This window comes from Erythrolamprus reginae, chromosome 1 (genome assembly GCF_031021105.1).
Source record: "Erythrolamprus reginae isolate rEryReg1 chromosome 1, rEryReg1.hap1, whole genome shotgun sequence".
Classification (NCBI taxonomy): Eukaryota; Metazoa; Chordata; class Lepidosauria; order Squamata; family Dipsadidae; genus Erythrolamprus; species Erythrolamprus reginae.
The window spans coordinates 95,388,357-95,414,405 of NC_091950.1; the positions used below are offsets into that span (position 1 = coordinate 95,388,357).

A 26,049-nucleotide genomic window follows, 5' to 3' on the forward strand; every position below is an offset into this window, starting at 1 on the left:
CCTGGGGAACATTGAACGGGTGGTGGTGGTGAGGGGGGGGCGGCTAAAGAAAAGTTTGGACAAAAAAAATTCTCTCCCTCCCTTTCGCTCTATTTCTCCCTCCCTCATTCTCTTCCTTCCCTTCTTTCTCTCTCTCCATCCCTCTTTCTTTCTTTCTTCCTCTTTTTTGCTATCTCTCCCTCCTTCCCTCCCTCTATGTCTTTCTCTCTCCCTTGCTCTCTCTCTGTCTCTCTTGCTATCTCTTTCTTGCTTTTTTCTCTCTTTCTTGCTCTCTCTCTCTCTTTCACTGCCTCTTGCTATATGTCTCTTTCTTTCTCTTTGCCTCTCTTGCTATCTCTCTTTCTTTCTCTCTCTGTCTCTCTTGCTATGTCTCTCGCCCCTGGCTGCTCGCCGCTGCCGGCTTACTTTGAATGGGGCAGGGGGATGGGGAGAGCGCACGCCGGCCCGCGCCCCCGACATTGAAAATCACTTTCTCCAGCCTCCGGAGAACGAGAGAGATCGCCTTCGCTGCCTCTCCTGCAGCCCCCTCGCTGAGAGCCCGGGACAAAAGCGCTTTCGGCGAAGGCAGCGGCGAACAGCCAGGGGCGCGAGGGGTCTAGAGGCGCGGGGGGGGCGGCCGCGGCTTCGCCCTTGGAAAAGGGTGTGCGGGGTGTGTGTTTTGGGGTGCGCTGGTGCAGGCGTGCGCGGCCCGGCACCCTCCTGCTCCCACCGCCCTCCCTCCGGGCCCCAAAGGACATTGGTTGCCGCCCCCGCCAGGGAAGCTCCAGCTGGGCGGGGCGCTGCTGGTGCCTCCGCCCTGGAGCTCTTGCCACCGCCATCCCCCAGCTACTACTTGGTGCCGTTGCTGATGGCGCCCTCCTCCTCTTGCTGCCGGTGCGAAGAATGAAGCTCTCCTTTTTCCCCGCCTTCCTTCTTTGGGGCAGGAGAGCGCCAGCAATAGCGGCATCGGAAAGTAGCCGCACCGGCAGTGCCCCGCCCAGCTGGAGCTGCCCTAGGAGTTTGGCGGCACACCTGACCATGTCTCGCCGCACACTAGTGTGCCGCGGCACACTGGTTGGGAAACGCTGAACTAGATCCTCTGCACAGAAGCTTCCATGAAAACCACCTGCAAATTGATTTGATATTCCTCTCTCTCTTTTGTAAAAATAAAAATAAAAAATGCAGTGGTGTTTCCCACCCTGTGCCCTAATTGAAAGTTCATTGGGGAAGCTAAATAGAAGAAGAATATAATTCCTCATCAATATTTAAGATGAATGTCAGGTAAAATTGCCCGGTTTCAGATCAACGTGTCATCTTTTGAAATGTGAGCAGCTGCCACTTTTGTGGATTATGACTAGTTTGTGGGGGGGGGGTTATGATAGCATCAGTGATCTCCCTGATCTTTTGCACTGGAAGTAGTATTTGAATAATCAAAGCAGAAAAACACAGTCTAGCCCTCCCACCCTTCCCCTTTGTGTGGTTGTGTGTGTGTGTGTGAGAGAGAGAGAGACAGAGAGAGACAGAGAGAGACAGAGAGAGAGAGACAGAGAATGTGTATGAGAGAGAAATATACAGAGAGGGAAAAATGATAAAATTTGGAACGAAGCATTAGTCCCAGAGAAAAAGGATTTATATCAAGTCCTCTTGTCATGGTGGAGTTCTGCAATTTCAGCCAAACACATATCCTTAGGAAGGATTTTCTCTTAACTCAGGCATTTACTAAGGATTATATTTCATCCTAAGAGAATTTCCTGAGTATCACGACTTTGATACCTAGTTAGTGTGTGTTTGTGTGTGTGTGTTATTTTCCATCCAGCAATACAGGGGAGTTCACATGCCCACAGCCAGAAATTTTATGGACGAATGGTGTCACAGCCCAGCCTGTAAGAGCACAGCTTTAAATCAGGAGAAGGCAGCATGAGACTCTGCAGGAATTCTTGGCCTGCAATACCCATCATCTATCATTTTTAGTCATGCTAGCTAGGGCTGACACGAACTCAAATAAGACTTGTATATATGTAACAAATAGTTCTCAATTGTTTTAGGGCCATTGCAGGTGACAGCATTTTTTTCCCCATAGAATATAATTGCTCTATATATTTCTATCATTCTCTTTCTCCCTCCCCCCTTCTTTCTTTCTCTCTCTCTCCACAGTGCATTCCTATGTCACATTAAAAACAAAATAGAGCAAAACCTAATAGCTTCCTGTCTAAAGGTGCTTTGCTCACAATGGTTTGCCCTTTTACTGTGAAAATCTTCCATATATATTTTGGTTTTTCTAAAAAAAATGCCAGCAGTTTCAGGCTACACTATCAGGCTGTATCAAGGTTCTCAACTCTGTGGGTGTCATGATTTCCAAAAAAAATACAGTGTTCCCTCGATTTTTGCGGGTTCAAACTTCGCGAATACCCTATACCACAGTTTTTCAAAAAATATTAATTAAAAAATACTTCGCGGTTTTTTTCCTATACCATGGTTTTTCCCACCCAATGACATCATATGTCATCGCCAAACTAATAATTTTTGCAAATAAATAACAAAAAAAATTATTGTTAATAAATAATTATGTTTATAAATATCAGGATCACTAAGTGTCTTATTCAATGGGGAGTACCAGTAATAATGGTGAGTAAATGGTTGTTAAGGGAATGGGAAATGGTAATTTAGGGGTTTAAAGTGTTACGGGAAGGCTTGTGATACTGTCCATAGCCAAAAATAGTGTATTTACTTCCGTATCTCTACTTCATGGAAATTCAACTTTCACAGGCGGTCTCGGAACGCATCCCCCGTGGAAATCGAGGGAACACTGTAAATGGATTTGGGTGATCCCCATGTGAATGCAACCAATTACTTTATTAAGGTTAGGGTTGGGCAGAAATAAATGTGCCACTTACTTTTGATAATTAAAATTTAGCATATGTATCAAAACAATGATAAAACTTTGCAATTTCATAAAATAAAACTTTTTCCTCGTAAATAACACATGTATAATGGGAATGATGCTTTTCCTTTTTTTCATATATAATTCCACATTGTTTTGGATCAAGACTTGTTCTTTTATAACCTCTATTGTAGTAGACATTGGCTTTGTTGTTCGCTTGTCTAGGTAGATCAGGAACAAGTCCTGTCAATAATCCAGACTTCATTGTACAACCTATCAGTTCATGTTCTTGGCACTCTACTTTGCTTGAAAGCATCAGCTGTTAGGCTGACCAGGAAGAAGAGTGAATTTTGAAGGCAATCCCGCTTTAGTTGAACAAGCTAAAACTGTGGCAGAACAAACAAGGTGCCAAAGGGGGAAAGTTCTGACAGTAATCCAATTATGGGTACCAATCTTTAGGTTGGCACTAGCAAAGATGGAACCAGACTATATTCTAGGTTTTCTGTTTGGGTTTGATTGGACAAGCTGGCTCATCCAGAATTGACTGAATGTACTTTCTGATTTATGGTTTGTTGTATGCACAACCCCTGTCTCCAAATTTGCAAGCCTACCCCCTTCCCCCGTTTGCCTGCAATGTCGGAGGGGGTTTGTAATCTTCGCTGTCTTATACAAAATGAAATGAACGTAAAATTAAATATCTTGGGGAAAATATTTTGTAACTTTTTTTAAAAAATTGATTAGAGTGGATTATTCAAATCATTATCCTCCTGCTCAAACAGCAGCCTCCACCCTAAGAAGAAAAACCCTTCATTTTACCCATGTATTTGACAATGTGTCAAATGTTGAATTTGTGTCAGTATAAGGACAAGAATGTCTCTATCAACTAAAAGTCTGCATGCCCTGGACAGCAACAATCTATACTTGTTGGAAATTTATGGGAATTGTATGTCAGGTTGGGAAAAGCTTAGAATAATTTGGAATAAAGTTATATTCAGCCTTTTGCAAGCTATGGATTTTATCTTCTTCCATTCTAATTTTGCTTGGCCTTATCACTTAGGAGCAACATGAGATATGGCTAACTCCTTTTCCCCATTCTCATTTTCAATAACCACCAGCTGATGTAGATAGTTGCTATCAATATTGCAACTATGTAGCTTTTGCCAGCAATATTGTACATACATAACATATTATTTAAAGAACTAATTGTGTGTCATTGGAAGAAACTTCCTCTTACACTTCTCTCCAAGACAGCTGGCAATTTTCTTTACTAAAAAGCAAGGCACGCGAGAAGGTTTTCATTTAGCATTAGGAGATCTTGGAAAGGGTGACCTCTCTAGACACTGCAATCATTTTCCAAGTAATAATAGGTTTTTATTCCTGGATCACTTAAACACCCTAAAGACAAAAGGCAAATTTAAAAACTCCAGGCTTATTTTTTAAAAAAGGCAGAAATGGTCATTTTCTAAAAATAAGGGTTGATTTTTTGCAAGGAATTTGCATGTGCACTAAGATGAATTCCTTGTGTGTTCAATCACATTTAGACAATAAAATTCTGTTCTGTTCTGTTCTATTCTAGTCGGTGGGATCCAGAAGAGCAGCCTTTTCTATCCTCACCACCGGTGAAAGGCTGCAAAAATTTTTACTACCACACTGGGCAAGGCTTATTTTGTGGGTGTGGCTTGCTGGCCATGTGACCATGTAGGAGTGGCTTAATAACCATGTGACCGGGGTGGCTTAACGGTCATGTAACTGGCTTAAACGTGACGTCACTCAGGGTGCCTGGCCTCTCCTCTTTACTCTTTACTATTACTGAACATCCAAAATATACTATTTAATTCTGTGTATATATGCCATATGTGTACATACATATTACACACAGGCACACAAAAATATACATTATCTACTATATAAACTGTATGTGTATGTACACACACGAACGCGCATGCACAGCTCTTCTAAAATTATACACAGTCAACCTCATTTACTGCATACCTGACCAAACTTTTTCTACCAGTTCTGCGTACCTGCCTATCACTACCCTTATGGCCTTCCAGAGGGCTTTGAAGACATGGCTATGCCAACTAGCCTAGGGCCCCAAAGGGAGTGTAGCAATTTGGAGGTGGCTAATGGAGTAAATAATACCTCACATCCTCCATGTGTTCATTTTGCTCCCTCTCCATTCTGCTTTTATTTAAATTGAATTGTAAACAATCAATACCTTATTTATTGTTTTATGTTTTATAGTGTATTTTCGTTGAGTGTCTATAAGCAGCCTAGTGTCACCTCCATTGAAATGAGCAGCATTATAAGGAAACAAATCATGTTACCATGTGAAAAATGCTTGCACATTTTTGGTCTAATTTTGAGAGGTTCTCTTCTAATCGTGATTTCTAATCTGATTAGAAAAACTTATAATCTGTGGATTTCCTGGATCAATGCAGCTAGTGTTATTACTCAAGTAGAATGCTAAAAAAATATATCTAGCTCAGAGTCCTTGGTGCATCCCAAGCTTGCTTCTTTCCTTGCACTAGTTCATTACTATGCTAACATAATTTGTTAACCATTTAAAAACTTGTCTTTTTCTTTTTTTTCTTAAACAAACTTTTGAAGTAATTAAAACTCATTCCTCAGGTAGGGAAATATAAGTCAACTGAAATGTCTTTATACATTAGTAGCTCGATAATTGTGCTATTGGTTTGAGCAACCGATGCTATTGGTCCTGCTTGCAATCTTCGCCCTCATTCAATGAGACATCTTCAAAAACCGTGCCCGGTTTTGTTTTGTTTTTCCCAACCCAGTTCAAGAAGACTTCGGGCAGCTTCGCGTCTTCGGAGCCGGGGGGCGCTTGCGCACTCCGCCCGCTTCTCCAGCAACTGTCCAAGTGCTGGAACTCCCGTCGGGCTCTTCATTCAGCCTTAAGCGGGGCTGCTGCAAGCATGAGGCTCCCTGGGACTTTCCCTCCTTCTACCAGGAGCTCAAAGCCTTCGGGTGGGAGTTTCTTATCTACGACGCGCGTCCCTCCTCCACCCCACTTAGCGAAGGGCCATCCAGGCTCAAGAGAACTCCCAGCCTGTCCGGTTAAGAAAAGGCTTAACCGGCTTGCTTTATTCTCTACCCAGGGCGCACGGGACGCGCGGGCTTTTTAGCTTCCCTGAGCCCTGACTCTGTTTAAACGAGGTTATAAAGCGGCGTCCCCTCAGGGCCAGCATAATAGCGCTTCCCTCACCTGCCAGGGCGAGGGCCAAGCGCGCGGGGCTGGGGAAGGAAAGAGGGCGTCGCGGGTTTGGGCGCTTCGGGGGGGGATTTGTGATGGGTGGGACATGTTTTTGGGGGATTATTATGTGTTGTTGGGATCGGTCTTTAGGCGTCATGATAATTTCGTTGTATGAGTATACAGTATACTGTGTATACAGTATACAGTATACCCATACAACGAATACAATAAATACATTGTATGTACTATGTATATACATACAATAACAATAAAGTTTTTATTTATTTATCTATCTGTCTGTCTATTTATTTATTTATTTATTTATTTATTTTTGGCAGGCCCTCCAGTCGTTAGTTGCAGACGTCTTTGCTGAGGGGGCCTTCCGGACCCTTGCTGTTTATTCTCTCCCCCCCCCCGCCACCCACCCACAGCCGCTTTCTTCCCGGCTTGCCCCTAGAAAGGGGGCCTTGTCCCCCACCCCATTTTTTGCCCCCCACCCCTTTTTGGGCTACTCCAGGAGCCTCAAAGTAGCCCTGGCGTCGCCCTAAACGATTGGTGTGTGAGGTGCCATTAAATGACATCACGTTGCCTGGGCTGCTGCCTCCCTGCGTTTTCTCGAGCTGGGGAGAAAAGGGGCGCGCGCGCGCTTCTTAGTTAGTGGGAGCGGGAAGCACATCTGGGAAACCGCAGGCGGCGGCGGCGGCGCGAGGCGGGGAGAGAGCTGCACGCGGGAGCTTCCTTCCTTCCTTGACCAGCCGGGGGGCTCCTAAACTCCTGGGTGGTGGTGGTGGTGTTGTGCGGGGTGGGCTGGGCTACGAGAAGAGCGAGCTGTGGAGATGCTCCGTGGCAAGTCCCAGGAAGCAGAGCCCGGAGGGCGAGGGGACTTCTTTCTCCTCTGACCGCCGCTTTCGCTTCTCCAAGGAAAAAAAATGGGCTTTGAGAACGCCACGGAGAACCGCTGGGGGATGGCTGGTAAGTTTTTAGCTCGGGGGGAAAGAAGAGCAGAGCGCTTCGACTTCGCCTGAGGGGACCCGACGGCCGCGCTAGCCTTCTTTCCTCAGGGGCTACGGCGGGGTTAACCGTTCACTCAACGCCCTCCCTCACAGGACATTTGAGGTAACCCGTTCAAGAAGAGAGGAAGCCGCGCGAGTTTTGAGGTAACCCCGGGCTGTAGGAACCTCGAAGGGGATGCGAGAGTAACTTCTGCTTACAGGCGGAGGAACCAAAGCTACTCAGGGCCATTGACTTAAGAGAACCCAAAGAACAAGTGGTGGCCGGGGGGGGGCAGCTGTCACATGGCGCAGAAGCAATGACCTCCAAAAGGGGAACAATTACAAGGGTAGTTTTTTTTTGGGGGGGGGGTTGTCAATCAGAAGAAAAGTGTGTAGGGGGGTTGTTTCAGAGGGAAGAGAAAAGACGTTCGCCTTTCTTTTAACTTTCCTAGCTTTCGTTGCCTCTGCTGCCTTCTCGCCTTTTCCCTTTTTCCCCTCGTTCTTTTCTTTCCGATCTTCAAGCGCCCGCGCGTTGAGAGGCAAACGGAAAGTGGCGTGTGTTTTCTCCCCACATCTGGCGACCTCCCGAGGTGCTGAATGACAACTCCGGTGCCTCCCGGGTTGGAACTGGCAGTTTGGGCGCCAGTCTAGAGAGGGCTGGGGGTGCGAATCTAAATCAAACGGACGACCACTTGCAGGAACAGATCTTGGAAGGAGCGGAATGGGGAGCGAGGATAATTGCGAGTTGGCAGCGGTTTTGTTTATTTATTTATTTATTTTATTTTATGTATTTGTCAAACAATTATAGGATGGTAATTTGTACAAATGAAACATTAGATAAGTAATGATAGAAGACAATAGGACAGTAGGACAAGGACGGTGGGCATGATGGTGCACTTATGCACGCCCCTTACAGACCTCTTAGAAAAGGGGAGAGGTCAATTGTAGATAGTATAAGGTTAAAGGTTTTGGGGTTAGGAGTAGAAACCACAGAGTCAGGTAGTGCATTCCAGGTGTCGAATACTCTATTGCCTTTGCTCAACCGAAGTGTGAGGTTGGGGGTGTGTGTAACCTGTAAGAGCAGGAGATGGGTAGGATAGACTGGCTCTTTGCTTTGAATTTTGGGTTGGCTCAGCAGCAGTTATTGCAATCCGAAACAAGGGGACAGACACCTCTGACAGCTTAAGTTTGAATAAGAATCATTTCGTTCTTAATCCTGTCAAGCAATAGAAATGGTTTGATCTGCAATGAGAGATGTTATCTCTACATGTTGGACAATGACAATTTATCCACCATCCCATCCCATATTGGAAAGAAAATATGGCTCCCCTGGTCGGCTTGAGTTTGAAATAATTACAGGAATCAACTCTCCCTCCCTGCAATCATGGACCCCTTCCTACTTCCCTCCCTCCTTCTTGCTTCTCCCTCCCCTTATTTCTCCAAATCCATGGAAAAGAAAGAAAATAATTTGCAAAAATCTCTTATTAGAGAATAATTTTCTGACAACCTATCTGCCTCCCCCCCCTCAATAATTAGAGATCTTAATGCTGGGTCCCTTGACTAAGTTGCCATTTTTAGATCCAGGATTATGTAAATATGGATTATCCTTTTGAACAAACCAGCCTCGTAAGTAAGAAGAATTTGACAACTGTGGTGGATCTCAAAAAGCTAAGCAAGATCAGACTTACAGTAGTTGGCGCTTTAGTGAGAGACCACTAGGAAACACCACTAGGCTAACACTTAAATTGGGATTTTTTTAAAAAATCCCTCAAATATTTGCATACTGTTGCCAAGAAAATTGCTTGGATCTGTCTATGAAATAAAAAAGAATTGATTTTGACTCAATGGAGTAATAACGTAGCTTGTTCAAGTTGCTTTTTTTCATTTCTATTCCACTGTGGACATTTAGGGGTAGGGGGCATTGCTCCCTATGACCAACTTTTTTTAAAAAAACATATAAGAGTATCTGATGAAAAAACATAAGAGTATCTGATGAATAATACATATATGGAATCCACTACTATATAGATCACATGGAAGTCTGGATACTTACAGTCATTGATCTTACTCATTACTTAATCACTTTTAAGAATTAACAATGTGACTTTATTTCAAAATGAACTTTGTTTTACATTAATAAATATGACTACAAACCCACATAGAAATTAGGTTTACTTGTTTTCATAATATTAAGAGCACTCTTTCACACTTTCTGCTCCATGGTATTTCAGATATATTTTTCGGCAATAGAGAAGCATCGTAGCATTTGCCTTGTGGATTTAACTACATGAGGGAAGGTTTCAGAATATGGATATTTACAAAGCTATTTCAGACTAAAAGCAAATAATGAGCTGCAACATGACATATTGTATTTTACTGCAAGCATCGTAGTTTTGATGGCAAGAAAGGGGGAGCATGTGGGTGTGCTTGCACCCACAAGCATATTTGTATGCATAGTTGTACCTATTGAAGTATTGATGATACATATGGTGGGGAAGGTTGACTGAGGAGGAACTCATGATCTATATCACAATGCACGAATTTAAAAATCAGAGGCAAAATAATTAATAAGTTATTAAAAAGCAATTTTGGTGCAAGGGTTTTTGGATATTTGAAAGGGGGGCAAGCTAATAGTATCCTCTAGCATCTTGCATTGCAAAACTAAACAGCTGACTCCACAAATTCACCAGAATAGGATATAAATTATAATATTTTTAAATACATGTTGGTGTATATTTGGTTCAATAAAACTCAATAGTGTTGCATTCCATGAAGCTTACTCACAATTAGATAGATACAAGACTGGAAATCTCAAACTGTGTATGATTTCCTCTCTTCACAGATGCATTCTTTTATTTTTGCCTGGCTTTACTTCCAAGGTATCTAGAAATTCCTTTTCTCTGATGACCCTTACTTGAACTGTACCCATTTATTTGTATATGTATTTTAATAACTATGGCATTGTCCAGAGGCCATGACACCCTTCCTACTGAAGGATGTAAAATGACTCAAAATAGCCCTGGATAGCATAGATAACATGGGGGTCTTAAAATCACAGTCTTCCCATTGCTATGAACATATTTGAACAACGGTTACATTTGTGTTCTACTAAATACTTTTGTATGGCTTTCCATTATAAAGGTGACACAACAATAAATTGAGATATCCTCTTGATCTCTTGGCATCTTAATAGCCACTTTGCTTCTACTTTTCTCTGATAAAGAAATGTTGATTTATTAGAAGTGTCTCCTATTATCTATCCACAGAAGTCTGTTGATGTTAGTAATGGTGCATCAATTTTACTCAATTTTGTGCCCCCAAGATGCATTGGATTACATCATTCACAGCTGGTATGTCCAATGAATAGTCAAGATAGCTAAGGGAGTTGTTTATTGTTAGCTGTTTCGAAGACCACTTTTCTTGTTGAAATTGTGTGATAGGAAGTCTATTATTATAGTTGTTATTTTGGCCAAGAATAGTGGCCATACATTTTTTTAAACAAACTTCAAAAACAGCTAGAGGGTATCTAGTTGCGGAAATGTGATCTTTATAAAGCGAGCTGGTGGAAGTAGATGACCTGATTAAGTTAGACCTGAAAGAGTTAGTTAGATCATATATAAAAGGCATAAAGTAAAAACATCTGGTGTCACTTCCCATCCCACACATATTTGTGCTAAAATCACACACACACAAATATATATACGTTCTTATTACACAAATGCCATGTGCAAAAATAATTGTCCATGTGATGTTGATTTAGAAGATATTTATGTGCAGTCAAACTAATTAAAGATAAATGAAACCTTAATTTGCCAAAAATAACCTGGATTTGGAAATGTGTCAAATAACTTTTATTTTTCAGGTTGCTACATTTGAAATTCAATTGCATAAGGTTTCACTAATTGATTCATAAGGTTAAAACTGAAATATTTTGAAACTCATGAACTCATGGCAGGTTCATGACACACATGGTTATTAAATCAGAATGCACAAGCGTGTGTGTGTGTGTGTGTGTGTGTGTGTGTGTATGAAAAAAATAATTAACTGCCTTGGCAATGGCCCTGGGTTGGGCAGAGAGGCAAAGGGAAGCATTAAGCTCCTCCCATATTTGGGTATACCAGGATGATTTGTCAGAAAAAACATATAACACTTCCTGGTACAAAGCTGAAAGGATGAGATCCTGCAGCCTAGAGGTTAATTCTCTGCCTCAGAGGCTGCAGGATCAAATCCCAGTGAGGGTATGGCTAGCTGATGAGGCTACAACAAGGCCAAAATAGATCTATACTAGTCTCCCTTCATTTTCAAATTCAGCAAAAACATGTTACACACACACACACATACACACACACACATACACACTTGATTTATCAAATGCAAACCTGATAAAAATTAACATTGATTTTCAGCCTATGCTACAACCAAAAATGTTATGTTATTCAGTTATGTTGGGTTACTTGTAAACAGTGAAGGGCTACCAATTTTTTTACTGCCACACTGTGGGCACGGCTTATGCAGTACGCCTTGCATTTTCTTTTAACATTTTTAGTGCAAATTGGGTGCTCTGGGATGGAGCTCTGTTTTTGCTACCCCACTGCGTTCCCCCCTGTCCGGGCAGTAGCCCACCCCTGCTTGTAAAGTAATCCTAGCTAATGGATATGGCACAAACAGACCAAATCTATTGAATGTCTCATGTTGGTTATACACTAATTTAATTGTCATGATGTTCCTAATATATTTGGGACTTGTAACTAAAGACAGTTACTGAACAGCTCATATTCCAAGTGCTACACGTAAAGTTACAGTCATATTTTTTACAATCTCCATTTACTAATTTGGTTTCAATGATTTGAATATTACATAGCCCCATCTGTAAACAAGTGGTAAATATTAATTCTCAGTTTAGTTGAAAGCTCCTAATAACAACAAGCCCAACTCCTACTGATAAAGAAAGCAATGTTAGTTTCAGTTTGGCAAGGCGGCCCATATTCTATAAAGGGCTCCATGTGCTAGACAACAAATTACAAGGTACAGATCTTTTGACAAATGTTGTGCCTTAATTCTAGGTAGAATCAAATAGAATAAAAGAGGCGGCACACCTCATGCCACTACTAGAATGGGATCCACTATTTTCATAAGAAAAGGCAAAGAAAAACAAAGATGGGGTAAAGCTCATGTTCAACTGCTTTTTCAAGAGATAATTGCTCAAGTGTCTGAATTTAAACTTATCTATTCTCACGGCCCACCAGGCATACAATTGTGCTCCTTCCAAATTGATTCTGGCCCACATGATCACATGTCATTGGCTGCTGTTGGTTAGCTGAGCAAATTAAGTTGTGTGTGGTAGGAAGAATAGTTCTAATCCCACCACATATTTTGCCTAGTCAGTCACAAATGCAGTCCCTTCACCTATTGGTGCTTCTGCCAATACATAGTTAGAGTGACAGAGTCAGAAATAACCAAGAAAATGCATAACATCACAAGAGGTTTTCCTATTGACCAAGAAGGTTGGTAATATAGGCAATAAACATCTATGCACGTTAAACCTTTCATAAATGGACTGTAAGAGAATATATTTTTAAATGTCTTCCTTAGAAGCCCTCTGGAAGTCTGGACACAGCTCCCATTATCTACAGATGTCATGACTCTGTTGAGAGTTCAGTATCTATCTATCTATCTATCTATCTATCTATCACCTATCATTATCTATCATTATCTGTCTCTCTATCTATCATTATCTATCTATCTATCTATCTATCTATCTATCTATCTATCTATCTATCTATCTATCATCTATCTATCTATCATCTATCTACCTAGCTGTCTGTCTGTCTGTCTATCTCCTATCATTATCTATCATGTATCATTATCTATCTATCTATCTATCTATCTATCTATCTATCTATCTATCTATCATTGTCATTGTCATTGTCTGTCTGTCTGTCTGTCTATCTATCTATCTATCTATCTATCATTATCTATCTAACTATCTATCATCTATCTTTCATCTATCTATCATTAGCTATCTATCATTAGCTATCATTGTCTATCTATCCATCCATCTAGCTATCTATCTTCTATCTAATATCCCCCTTTATTATTTTTCATAAGTAACTCAAGGTGGCAAATGTACACAATATTCATTCCTTTTCTTATTTTAACCCAATCCTGTGAGATGAGGTGTGCTGAGAAAGAGTAAAAAGCCCAAAGTGACCCAGCTGATTTTTGTGCCTGAGACAGGATTAGAACTTACAATCTCTGATTTCTAGCTTGATGCCTTACACACAGACAGACAGACAGACAGACAGACGAACAGACAGACAGACAGACAGACTCTCTCTCTCTCTCTCTCTCTCTCTCACACACACATACACGGTTGATTATATGTGATGTAGTTATTACACTGGAGACAAACTCTAGGATAATGATATTAATACAATACACTTAAATAGGTTTTCTTAGTTTAATCATATACTGACTCCACTGAATGAACATGATTTTCTTTTCATAGTTTTTTAAAATCTAAATAAAGAGAATTAATCATTAATATACTTTCTTACAGAATCATTACACTTTTTTCAAATAAAATCAAGCTGCCTGCTAGAGGCTATTCATCTATTTAGTTAAGATACTGTATCTGAATATCTTCATTTGTGAGATTTAATTGACAAGAAAGGGAAAGCTGGAGCTTGCTAGTAATTTGTTTCTTTGAAATGCAAAGTTAAATACTGAGTTGCACATCACTTTCCAAGTTATGTACATTACCTGTACCACATGGGTGCAGGGTGTGTGTATATGTAATGAGAGAGAGAGGAGGGAGGAAGAGAGAGAGACAGAGATTGTAAAATTCAAACATGTACTCTCACTTTTCAAACACAAGTAATATGTTCAGAGAAATGCTAGTTTATGAAAAGCTGGCTAATATGTATAAGAACAAGTTGATGTTTTACAGGCTGCTGAAAAAATAGATGCCTGAGATCAAAGTCTAAGAATTGGGAGTGATTCTCAGTTATCCAGCATTGCTCTGTGTATTTAGCTGGATAATGAGTTTTCAATCATTGCTTGAATTGTATGAACTCCCCTTGGGAGACACAGCGAGGTGGGTCTGTCAGTTGCTTGCAAGTTAAGTAATGAGGACTTGACAGTTGCAACTGGAGGCAGGGTTGGTATAATGTATTAGCTATGAATATTCAGTATAACTTTGGAAAACCTAAATTCCCAATCTCAGCTCAGCCACAAACACACTAAATAGCATTAACCAGAAGGCTTCTCATTTCATTTTATTTTATTCCTATCTCTTCTATTCTATTCTTTCTTAGATATATTTATCTATGAGTATATCCTCTATAACAGAGGTCCCCAACCGCCGGTCCGCGGACCGGGACTGGGCCGTTGGGGCTTTTCAGCCGGTCCGCGGCGCCAGGGCCCCCTCGGCCTTTCCGCACCACCAGCGGCGCTCCCCCCGCCAGCCAGCCAAGCCCCGCGCCCGCCGGAACCGGCTCCTCGCTCTCCCCCCGCCGCCCGCCGCGTTTGCAGGAGGTGGGGAGGGTTGGGCGGCCCGCCAAGGCCAGGAGGGACGCCGCTGCCCCCCCCTTCCCTCTCTCCGCCCGCCGCTGCGCCTCCTTGACGCCGAGAGGAAATGCCGGCAAAGGCTTTCCTCAGCGGAGGCCGGCGAAGGTGATATTGAATGTCGGGGGAGAACGGGCGGTTGCACGCGCTCCCTATCTCCCTGCTAGCCCACTCGGAATATTCAAAATAAGAAAAACCTTTGCCGGCGAAGGCTTTTCTTATTTTGAATATTCCGAGTGGGCTAGCAGGGGGATAGGGAGCGCGCGCAACCGGCCGTTCTCCCCCGACATTCAATATCACCTTCGCCGGCCCCGCCTCTCCTGAAAACCCCCTTGCTGAGAGCCCGGGGCGAAAGTGCTCTCGCAAAGGTGAGGCGGGCAGGGCGTGCGCGCGTCATCGCTGAGAAGAACAGAGAGAGAACGAGAGTGAGTGAGAGCAACAGACAGCAAGATAGAGAGAAAGTGAGAAAGAGAGAGTGAGAAAGGGGGGGAGAGAAAGAGATAGCAAGAGAGAGAACAAGAGAGAGAAAGAGCGTGAGAAAGAAAACAAGAAAGAGTGAGAGAGAGAGAAAGCAAAAGAGACAGAAAGAAAACAAGAGAGAGAAAGTGAGAAGAAGAGAGAGAAAGAGGGGGAGAGAGAGAGAAAGAGAGAGGGGGGGAGAGAGAGAAAGAGAGGGAGAGGGAGAAAGAGAGAGGGAGAGGGGGGAGAGATAGCAAGAGAGGGAGAGAGGGAAAGGGGGAGAGAGGGGGGAGAGAAAGAGAGAGGGAGAGAGAGAGGAGATAAAGGAAGAGGAGAGAGAGAAAGGAAGAGAAAGAAAGAAAGAGGGATAGAAAGAGAGAGAGAGTGAGAGATGCTCAGTGAGCCTTTCTTTGAAGTTGCCTTTCTTTCTTTCTCTTTCTTGCTTTCTTTCTTGCTCTTTTTCTTTCTCTCTTTTACCTTCCCTTCCTCTATTTCTTCTTTTCTTTCTCCTTCCTACCTTCTTCCCTTACTCTCCCCTTTCATAAGTTTCCTTGCTTCCTTCCTCTGTTCCTGTCCCTTCCCCCTTTCTTTCTTTCTTTCTTTCTTTCCTTCCTTTCCTCCCTCCATTTCTTGCTTTCCTTTTCCTTCCTCCCTTCTTTCCTCCCTCATTCCCTTCTTTCACTCCTTCCTCTCTTACTCTCCCCTTTCACACCTTTCCTTGCTTCCTTTGCACCCTTCTTTTGTTCCTGTCCCTTCCCTCTTTCCTTCCTTCCTTCCCACCCTCCGTCCATTCATTCACCCATTCCTCTCTTGATCGCCCCTTTTACGGCGCCGCTGACAGCTAGCTCCCCCCCCCCACCGGGCCATGGAAAACTGGTCTAGCTTAAAGCCGGTCCCTGGTGCAAAAAAGGTTGGGGACCTCTGCTCTATAACATTCATTATATATTTATTATATGTATACCCAATATAACCCTCATTCTGTAATGGACAAAATCAATCAATAAAAATAAAATAAATAAATAAATTTGTCTCAGTGTTGCCTCCAAACTGTAAACACCTGCTGTAATTTATGCACAATATTGCAAGGTTTATAAGCTATCTGTAAAGATTATTAGCCATAAGAAACATTATTGAATTATAATAGCAAGTGACCAAAAAAGCAAGATGGTAATAATGGTGTCAATTACAGTAGATAGTTTATCTTAGCTGAATGGAGAAGCTTTTCTAATTAGTTGCTCCACAACATAAACCTTTGATGGACAAAAAAACCAAGGAACAGTTTTCCCCCCTTGGCATGCATATATTTAGTTTAATTGTTTCAGAGCTATTCAATCTGGAAATAGCAACCTTGAATCTCACAGAGTCCTATTATATGGTATTTAAATAAGCGATCTTAATGGTTATATGGCATAGAAGAAATAGAAACACAACCATATTTCATTGGCTAGTTGCTCCCTATCATCTGAGGCACTGTATCAATATTCAGGCTAGGGTGGGCCCTATAATTAGATAAAACAGATGCTTCAAGCAGTAAATTCTGAGATTGAAGAACACAACACAGATGCAGGAGAATGTAGTTGGTTGAATCATGTGTCCTTTTAGGATTGCTGGTTTCAAGTACAATGCAGGATCTCTCATTGCTTACTGTTGTTTCTAGAAATAATGATGTCATAATCTTGATTGAGCTTTTTGCATTTTGCCTTAGACAACAACAAAGTTTGAGTTGGCTATATTAAGAGGCAACATTGTTCATGCCAGATTATTGTTGCAACCTGGTAGGATTGTTCCACTAATAGGGACTTGTAGGATTGTACTTATGGTATCTGGAAAAGGCTTTGGAGAACTAGCAAAGAGATGTTGCCCAGGAAAGGGTCAAATAATTTATTTTTATTTGTTTGTTTGTTTGTTTGTTTGTTTGTTTGTCAAAACATGTACAAGACAGCAGGTATTGGTATAAACATAAACAAAAACAATGTTGATACAGGTAAATTTGAACAATAGGACAGTAAGACAGGGACGGTAAGCACAATGGTGCTCTTATGCATGCCCCTTCAGACCTATAAGGAATGGAGTGAGGTCTACTGTTGACAATCTAAGGTTAACGTTTTGGGGGCTGGGGGAAGAAAAAAATGAATAAATAAAAGAAAGAAAGAAAGAAAGAAGGAAAGAAAGAAAGAAAGAAAGAAAGAAAGAAAGAAACCACAGTGTCAGAGCATTCCAGGCATTGATCACTCTATTGCTGAAGTCATATTTTCTGCAGTCGAGTTTCAAACGGTTTACATTGAGTTTGAATCTATTGTGTGGTTGTGTATTGTTAATAAGAGACAGTCTAGCCTGCAGCTCTATAGTTGACAGGGTGAGAGGCTTAGAAGGGGTCCTCCCAAGTTTTTAAGACTAAAGAAGATGGTAGGATAATTGTACACTCAGACTTGCAAGATTGTATTAATGTAGCTTTACAAGAAAGTAGAATTAGCTAATCATATTTTCTGTTTCCTCTACCTGGTAAGGCTGAGAGTTTAGGCAGTTTCCTAAGCCACTATATGATGTTGTTGGGCTATAGTTTCAGTATTGAATCAGTATTACAGAACTAGCATCCAGATGGGACCTGTTAGTACAGTTTTCCCATAGTCAGTCATTCATGGAAAAAAGCCAAAACATTGTGGGAAATCATAAATCACGTGAACATGCCATCCCATGTAGTGCCTCTATTTACTAACATGAAAAATTAATCTGTCTTGATGGGGTTGCAGTGGGGACAACAGCTGGGACAGATGTAGTAGAGCAGCATTTTAGAAAAAGAAATGTGTTTTAGGAAAAGAAAGGGTGTAGTTATCTCATTTTCAACTTACAGAACATGGAATGCTAACAAAAATTTCTATGTTAAATAAGGGATTTTATTCTATTAATTAAACATAAAATCATTAGCAAACATTTTTATGATGCTTCTAAATTTGTGATTATAATGCCATACCAGCATCCCACTGTTCAGACAAATGTATTTATAGTATACCATCTAATTGAGATGGCAAAAACATATATAAGGGATATGTCAAGTATTAAGTAAGTTATAACAGTTGGCAGTTGGTGAACTATTATTCTGCAAAATTATTTTATACCTTCTGTATCTTATACTTTTTATATATTCTGATAGTATCAGTATTAAGCAATCAGTTGCACAGCTTTCTGTCTTGCAGAATAATAAATAACTTAAAAGCAAAAGCAAAAAATTGTTTTGTTAAAATCTGTAAATTTCTTGATTATTTTGGCTTTCTTGAGATTTTCCTTCAGGAGATTTTTAAAATCAATACCAATATTTCTAGACACAACTTACTTTGTCTTCTGCGTAAATGGCATTTTGAAACACTGGGTGAAATACTACAATGTTACGCTATTCAATTAGCCCATGCATTAATTAGTTGTGAGTCCAGCCATAGTAATTTATTTGCCTTCTCCTGTAGTGAATGCTGCTTGGCTCTAATGATCCCTTTGGTTAGGTGGCTTCTGAACCTTTAATTTACTAGATTAATTTCTTTCCATATTGCTTCACTAGAGCATGTGCTGATGTTTGTTCCTCTACATATGTTTAGAGAGGTCCATTGGCTGAGCTTGTGAGAAGATTTTTCTCTTTTTTCATATCACTTTGTGGGTTTCTGCCCATGATTCTTGGCCAGAATTTGTATGGCAATTATCTCTTGTCCTGTGCACAGAGCTTTACCATTCATCTAAAATCCCCATGTACAGTGTTGCCTTGACTTTTTCGGGGGATGCGTTCCATGACCGCCTGCAAAAGTCAAATTTCCGCAAAGTAAAGATGCGGAAGTAATTACACTATTTTTGGCTATGAACAGTATCGCAGGACATCCCCTAACACTTTAAATCCCATTTCCCATTCCCTTAACAACCTTTAGATTATTACTCACCATTATTACTGGTAATCACCATTGAAGAAGATACTTAATGATCCTGATATTTATTAACATAATTATTTATTAACAATAATTTGGCAATGACGTATGACATCATGGGCGGAAAAAGCCATGGTGTAGAAAAAACCCCGCAAAGTATTTTTTAATTAATATTTTTTGAAAAACCATGGTATAGACTTTTTGCAAACATCAGACCCGCAAAAGTCAAGGGAATACTGTACTTTAAGATAAAACTTTTCTTTATGTTTTCAAGTCAGATTTGTTTACTGGCAACGTATCAGTGGTTCATCATTAGTATTTTTTTCCTAGGCCTGAGAGTCCAAAATCACCCAACTGGCTTCTTGTTTAAGGCTAGACTAAAATTCATAATCTCCTAGTTTCCAGTCTAGTGGCTTTAAGCACAACACCAAATGTCTCTCATGCATAACTATATAAGGATATTGTTAAGTCAGACATAACAGATAGTTTTGTTATTTTCTTCTTAGATGAACTTTCCACAGTGGTTAAGGATGAGTAATGCCATAGACTGACATAGCATTAGGACTGATACTTGGATTTTACTGCTGATCTCAGGTCTATGTTCTCCTATGGTCTACTTATACCGTGAAATTCTGCTGTTGAAATGTTGCTGAATGGCATGCAAGGTGATCACTGGGTGTCACATAATAAAAGTGGGGCATGTTCTTCAGAACAGTCCTGAAATCTATTTTGAGAAGCAAAGGTGATTGGAATACTTTTAAAGTTCTATGAAAAAGACATGTGATCCATCCAGCTAATCACAGCCAACAATGAGTGAGTGGTAGACCAAAGGTCTAGGAATCCAAGACTTTTCTTATCCTTCCATTAACAAAGCACCTCTTATCTGGTATATTGGAAATTGTTTCTCAAGACTGTCAGGTTCTTTCTCTTCCATCTCACGAATAATATTTATACCGTCATCTTCCAAGTCTATGGGCTTGTAGTCCACAAATCAAGTACTGTATATGCTTTGCAGGCAGGGCCCTCTGAGTTCAATCGTTAGTATTTTAGTTCAAAAAGACTTGGAATGTGTAAGACTTCTGCCTGAGATGCAAACTGCATAATATGTTAATATGTGGCACGCAGCTGTCTGCTGTCTCTTATTTTTTCCACAGTAGCCTACTTTGGATCAATCCGATTGTGTGTGTGGAGAAATTTAATTCTTCCCAAATGTTCTTTGATTACAAAATTGTTTTGAATTCTTACTGCATTGCACTTTTGCTATGGTTTAAAACTTCATTGCCCCCAAATATGTGTATGTGATTGATCCTGTCTTTAAAGATCTCTTTCATTTAGGGAATCTTCATAGACAGTATTAAGATTTCTCCTTCACGGTGTAGACTCTAATTTCCCAGATAACATTTGTGAGTGGAAGTCCCCCAAACAGGTTATATTTATTTATTGTTTCAACATATATGTCAAATATATGAGTCTAGTGGCTCACAAACCATTAAAACACAATACAAAACACTAAAACATTATAGGATTAACAATAAAATCAATATAAACAAAATTCCTAGCCAAGGTATTGTAACATCCATTAATGATAATAATAATAAATACACTCACTGCATTGTCTCTCCCTATGCCCTATTTATTTATTTTATATATTTATTTATTCGATTTTTATGCCACCCTTCTCCTTAGACTCAGGGTGGCTTACAACATGTTAGCAATAGCACTTTTTCACAGAGCGAGCCTATTGCCCCCACAATCTGGGTCCTCATTTTACCACCTCGGAAGGATGGAAGTTCTGAGTCAACCTTGAGCCGGTGATGAGATTTGAACCGCTGACCTTCAGATCTACAGTCAGCTTCAGTGGCCTGCAGTATAGCACTCTACCTGCTGCGCCACCCCGGCTCTTCTTATGACAAAACCATATTCTCAGGATCTTATGGAATGCCAGCAGGGTTGAGGACAATGTGATTTCTGAGAAGATGATGTCTGGGAAAATGATTTCAAAGTGTGAAAGCCACAGCAGAAAAGGGTCTTTTCCTGAGTCCCATCAAATAACAGTCCCCAACCAATGGGACTCAGAGTGGGCCTGTCCTGCTAGACTTGATGTGACTGGAGAAAGGAAGTCCATCAAATAACTGATTCAATGCCATGAAGGGCTTTATAGATCACCACCTGCACCTTGAACTAACTGGCAACTACTGGACCCTGAACAATAGAGGTGTAATGTATGCCAATTGAGGAATGTACTTTGTTTTTTAAAAAAGTTTTTTTTTTATTTTTCTCCACATAAAAAAACCATACATAAAAACACATATACCTTCAATGCTGATCCATATGCTTATATCATCTCTTATACCTTATATATCTCTTATATCATCACTAATAAAATAACCTGAATTACATTCCAAATTTTAATTTTGATTATTCAGTCTGTCCCAGTATATATTTTAAAAGGCTAATTTTAATTATATTAGGTGGCAGACTGGAAGAACTTACCTTAATTTTTACTCTTTATAATCACAATCCTAAATCTTTATTTCTATTTCCATTCTATTATAGTTTAACTTTCGGTATATGATTTATCTAATGCTGCCTCCTTTGTCTATTTTTGTCATCTGGGTTGCACCAATCATATTTCTCATTTCCTTTTACATTAAGTTAAATACTAAAAACTTTATCTATATTCTATTTCAAACCATTCATAAAATTTCACCCAAACTTTGTAAATCTCCGGGTCTTCCTTATCTTTAATTTTCATTGTCAATCTATTCATTTTGGAGGAATGTAACTTAACTGCTTGTTGTGCAGCTGTATTTTGCACCAGATGAAGCTTCCAAATATTCTTCAAGGACATCCCCATATAGAGTGCTTTGCAGTAGTCAACATTGGAAGTGACCGATGCATGAGTGATCATGAGCAGGACCTCTTGGTCCAGGAACAGTCACAACTACCACATATCATATAATTGTGATAATTGACTCCTTTATCTATCTTCTCTGCTATGTCTACTTCCTCCTCTACTTGGACTGAACACTTCCAATATACCGGCAGTTTCAGTTTTGCCTGCTATAAATCTTTTAATTTAGGATTAAAATCTTATGTTAAGACAAATTCTTTTGATGTCCCGAATCTATATGCACAGTAAACCTGGGACAACGTTAATTACTGTAAAGTTAATTGCCTTCGGTTTAAAGTTATCTTATACTTACTTGAATTAGTGTTGGGCATGAATAAAAATCCTATGAGAATTTATTCCTGATTTTTTTCTTCTTTTCTCTTTTAAATTTTTGAACTGTTGTTTGATCATTTGAACTACCATTCCTTTGAGCTAAAACTATTTGATGTAGTTACATATTACTGTCTAGTTTTGTAGCACTCTTACTAATAGTTGCTGAACAAAGAGAAGCATCAAGAATCTTATCTCACAAACATCTGTTTTTTGGTATCCTCTGTTCATGAGATCATGGGGAAAATGGTCATTCTGCTGACCACCCCTTTGGTATTGGATCCCAAATAGGAAGGCCATTCGCACATCCCCAAAGAAAAAGGGGAAAATTGCATATGCTAATTCATAGCAATTAAAGCACATTAGAAATAATTATGATTTAATTATGATACTTTTATATAGATGGATATATTTCTCTGTCTTACCCAAATACAGTAATCCTCTGGCATGGATTTGTCCTCTTGACACCCTGCAAATATTGAGTAGGGTACATGTTCACTCTGTCTAGAACTCTTTGAAAGAAACTCACTTAAGTTCTCCATAAAGTAACACTTTGTAGTAAGAGAGAGAATTGTGCTAGAAACCTATCTAACTAAATTAGGCCCTTCTGGGGTAGAAAAGAAAAAGGAAGCTTGCCTTCCATTTCTTCCTGAACATCTGCAGCGTACATATTTTTATTTATTTTATTTATTTGTTTTGTTAAGTACGTATTGGTGGTTTACAGAGATATAATAATATTTATATACATGATACTAGTAAAAGAGAACGATTAGGACAGGGGACGGAAGGCACTCTAGTGCACTTATGCACGCCCCTTATTGACCTTTTAGGAATAGGGAGAGGTCAACAGTGGATAGTCTAAGGGTAAAGTTTTGGGGTTTAGGTGATGATACTACAGAGTCAGGTAGTCAGTTCCATGCATCAACTACTCGGTTACTAAAGTTGTATTTCTTGCAGTCAAGTTTAGAGTGGTTTACTTTAAGTTTATATCTGTTGTATGCTCATGTGCTCTTGTGATTAAAGCTGAAGGAGACATTGACAGGAAGGACATTGTAGCAGATGATTTTATGGGCTCTGCTATGTCGTGTTTAAGGCGATATAGTTCTAAGCTTTCTAAAGCTAGGATTGTAAGTCTAGTTGCATAGGGTATTCTGTTGCGAGTGGAGGAGTGAAGGGATCTTCTAGTAAAATATCTCGTTTTCTAGAGGATCAATTTTCCATCTTTTCCTATGTTGTTGTTATTATTATTTTGTTCAGACTTTCAGTTGCGTTTGATTTTTTGCGTCTATCAATAACTGCTTCTTGGAATTTGTCTAAGTTTATGTTTGTATCATTATGATAGTATCGAGATGTTTTGTGCATCCTCCTCCTCAGTTGCTTTTGATTTTTCCAAGCATCAGGATCTTTTCCAATGATCTTGCCTTTTTGATTCCAATTAGGTATCCAAAATATCTACGATTTAGCAATAGCAATGGCATTTAGACTTTAAATAAATAAATAAACCCCAGATCTTTAATTCATGGCTGTAGTTACTATCCATTTGAATGTTTAAACACAGGAAGATTTTTTTTTTAAAAAAAATGTTACTACTTTGGCTTCTTCTCCAGGTAGTTGCATTTGGTTGGCACAATCTGTGACATAGCCTTAAGATTTTTTTCTTTTTCCATTGAGCAGTAGAACACATTTGAGTGATTCATTAAGTCATCCTTATTTCCAGTCAGCAAAGTGATCTCATCAGTGTATCTAAATTGTTGATGTTTTTCCAAGTCGTATTCATTCTAATTTTACTTCTTCTGACCCAACGTTTCGCACAATATATTCTCAAAACAACATGCATTATAAAGGATAGTATATAACTGTAGTATATTCATACCTACATTTCACCTAATTGCTTCACTTTTCATTCTGGCTGTTGCTTCACCTTACAAATTCCTCAACAGGAAATTGAGGTAGCCTAGTGCATCTAACTTTTTAAGGGCTACAAATAATTTGTTGCAATCTGTACAAGGTCTGCTTCTGGAATCTTGTACTTTGCAGCTTGCTCTTAGTAAAATAGTTCTCTTTTTGCACCCTGAGTTCTGCTTACTGGTCCAATCCTTGTTTCAACCTATCAGCAGCATAGCTGCAATCAACATAATCAGGAAGCAATTTTAACTTTAATATTATTATATTATTATAATATAATAATATAATATGATAATAATATAATATAATAAAATTTAATATTATTATATTAAATTATAATGTCTCTCCTTATCTCATTTATCTTTTCTTCCTTTCAAATATGTTCACCTATACAGTGATCCCTCGATTATCGCGAGGGTTCCGTTCCAAGACCCCTTGCGATAATCGATTTTTCGCGATGTAGGGTTGCGGAAGTAAAAACACCATCTGCGCATGCGCGCCCTTTTTTCCATGGCCGCGCATGCGCAGATGGTGGAGTTTGCGTGGGCGGCGGGGAAACCCCGATCTTCGTCTGCTCGCTGCTGCTGTGGCCGCCCAGCAGCTGATCTGCTTGGCAGCGCAGCAGCAGCAAGCAGACGAAGATCGGGGTTTCCCCGCCGCCCACGCAAAGGGGAAAGCCCGGCTCCTCGCTGATGCCCCCGCTCGCCCGCCCGCCCGCCCGCCGCCCGCCAGCAAGAGGGGGAGAGATAGAGAGAGAGAAGGAAAGAAAGAGATGAGAGAGGGAGGAAGAGAGTGTGAGAGAGGAAGAAGCAAGATAGAGAAAGAGAGAGAGAAAGAAAGATGAGAAAGGAAGGAAGAGAGTGACGTCATCGGGTGGGAAAAATCGCGATATAGCGTTTCGCGAAGATCGAGATCGCGAAGATCGAGGGATCACTGTACTTTTATATCTTATCTTCTATTCTTTTCTTTACTTATATTATTGCATATCTTTCTCTTCAATGTGTATTATGTATTGGACAAAATAAATAAATAAATAAATAAATTATGGAATAAGGATTAACTGCCTACAAAGCATATAATTAAACAGCCTAGCTTGATTTTCAAATCATGCATACAAAAAATTGCTGAAACTTAGAAAAGAGTTCATACACAGCAGAGCAAAACAAGAGAAAACACTCTCCTTCCAACTAGCATTCCAGAGAATTCAATCTGATACAATTTTAATTGGCATACATTTCTTTCTATTCACAGGACTATTTCGATCGCAATTAATGGTGTTCTTTTCTGATGATTTAGCTGACATCCAAATCTCTTGAAAATTCGTAAGAGTTCTGTTAAAGGTTGCAAAGATACAGCTTAGACATAAACCGCTGTGCATTGAAGTTAATATATACCAGTTATTGAACACAGGCAAGGGTGGGCTGCTGCCCGGATGGAGCAGAATGCAGTGGGGTAGCGAAAACGGAGCTCCAGACCAGAACACCCAATTTGCACTAAAAGATGTTGAAAGAAAATGCAGGGCGTCCTACATAAGCCACACCCACAGTGTAGTAGTAAACATTTTGGTAGCCCTTCACTGGACACAGGACTATTATATTTCCAGGAAGCAAAGAGCTGGACTCCCATGTTAAAAAGAAAAATAATAGTATTGTATATACTAGAATAAAGACTAAGGCAGAACTAATCATTATGAAACAGAAAAGAGCTAAATCATGATTCACTACCTCTCCCAAATTCTCAGGAGTCCTACAATGCAATCTGTAATATCCAGCTCTTTATTTTTTGCAGTTGCAAGTAGTTATTGCTTTTTGTGATAAAAAGAGGCAATATTACAATCTGGCCATTAGCTCTTTTGTCTATCAGTTAAGGGTAACATGGGACAAGATATATTTTTAGTTTTTATTTGCTCTGGGATGAACTAGATC

At 40.1% G+C, this 26,049-nt stretch overlaps 1 protein-coding gene across 3 annotated transcripts in view; it reads left to right on the forward strand.

Moving 5' to 3' along the window:
• Positions 1–6,746: 6,746 nt before the first annotated feature.
• Positions 6,747–26,049, forward strand: part of CHRM4 (cholinergic receptor muscarinic 4) — a 67,172-nt gene continuing 47,869 nt past the window's right edge. For 2 of the 3 annotated variants that reach the window (XM_070760247.1, XM_070760254.1), the window contains exon 1: positions 6,747–7,046. In XM_070760247.1, coding sequence (XP_070616348.1) covers positions 7,004–7,046 — 43 coding nt within the window. In that variant the 5' untranslated portion in view covers positions 6,747–7,003. Of the gene's footprint in view, positions 7,047–7,220; positions 7,232–26,049 lie in introns of those variants that run through there. The other variant, XM_070760262.1, reaches the window with a different exon arrangement.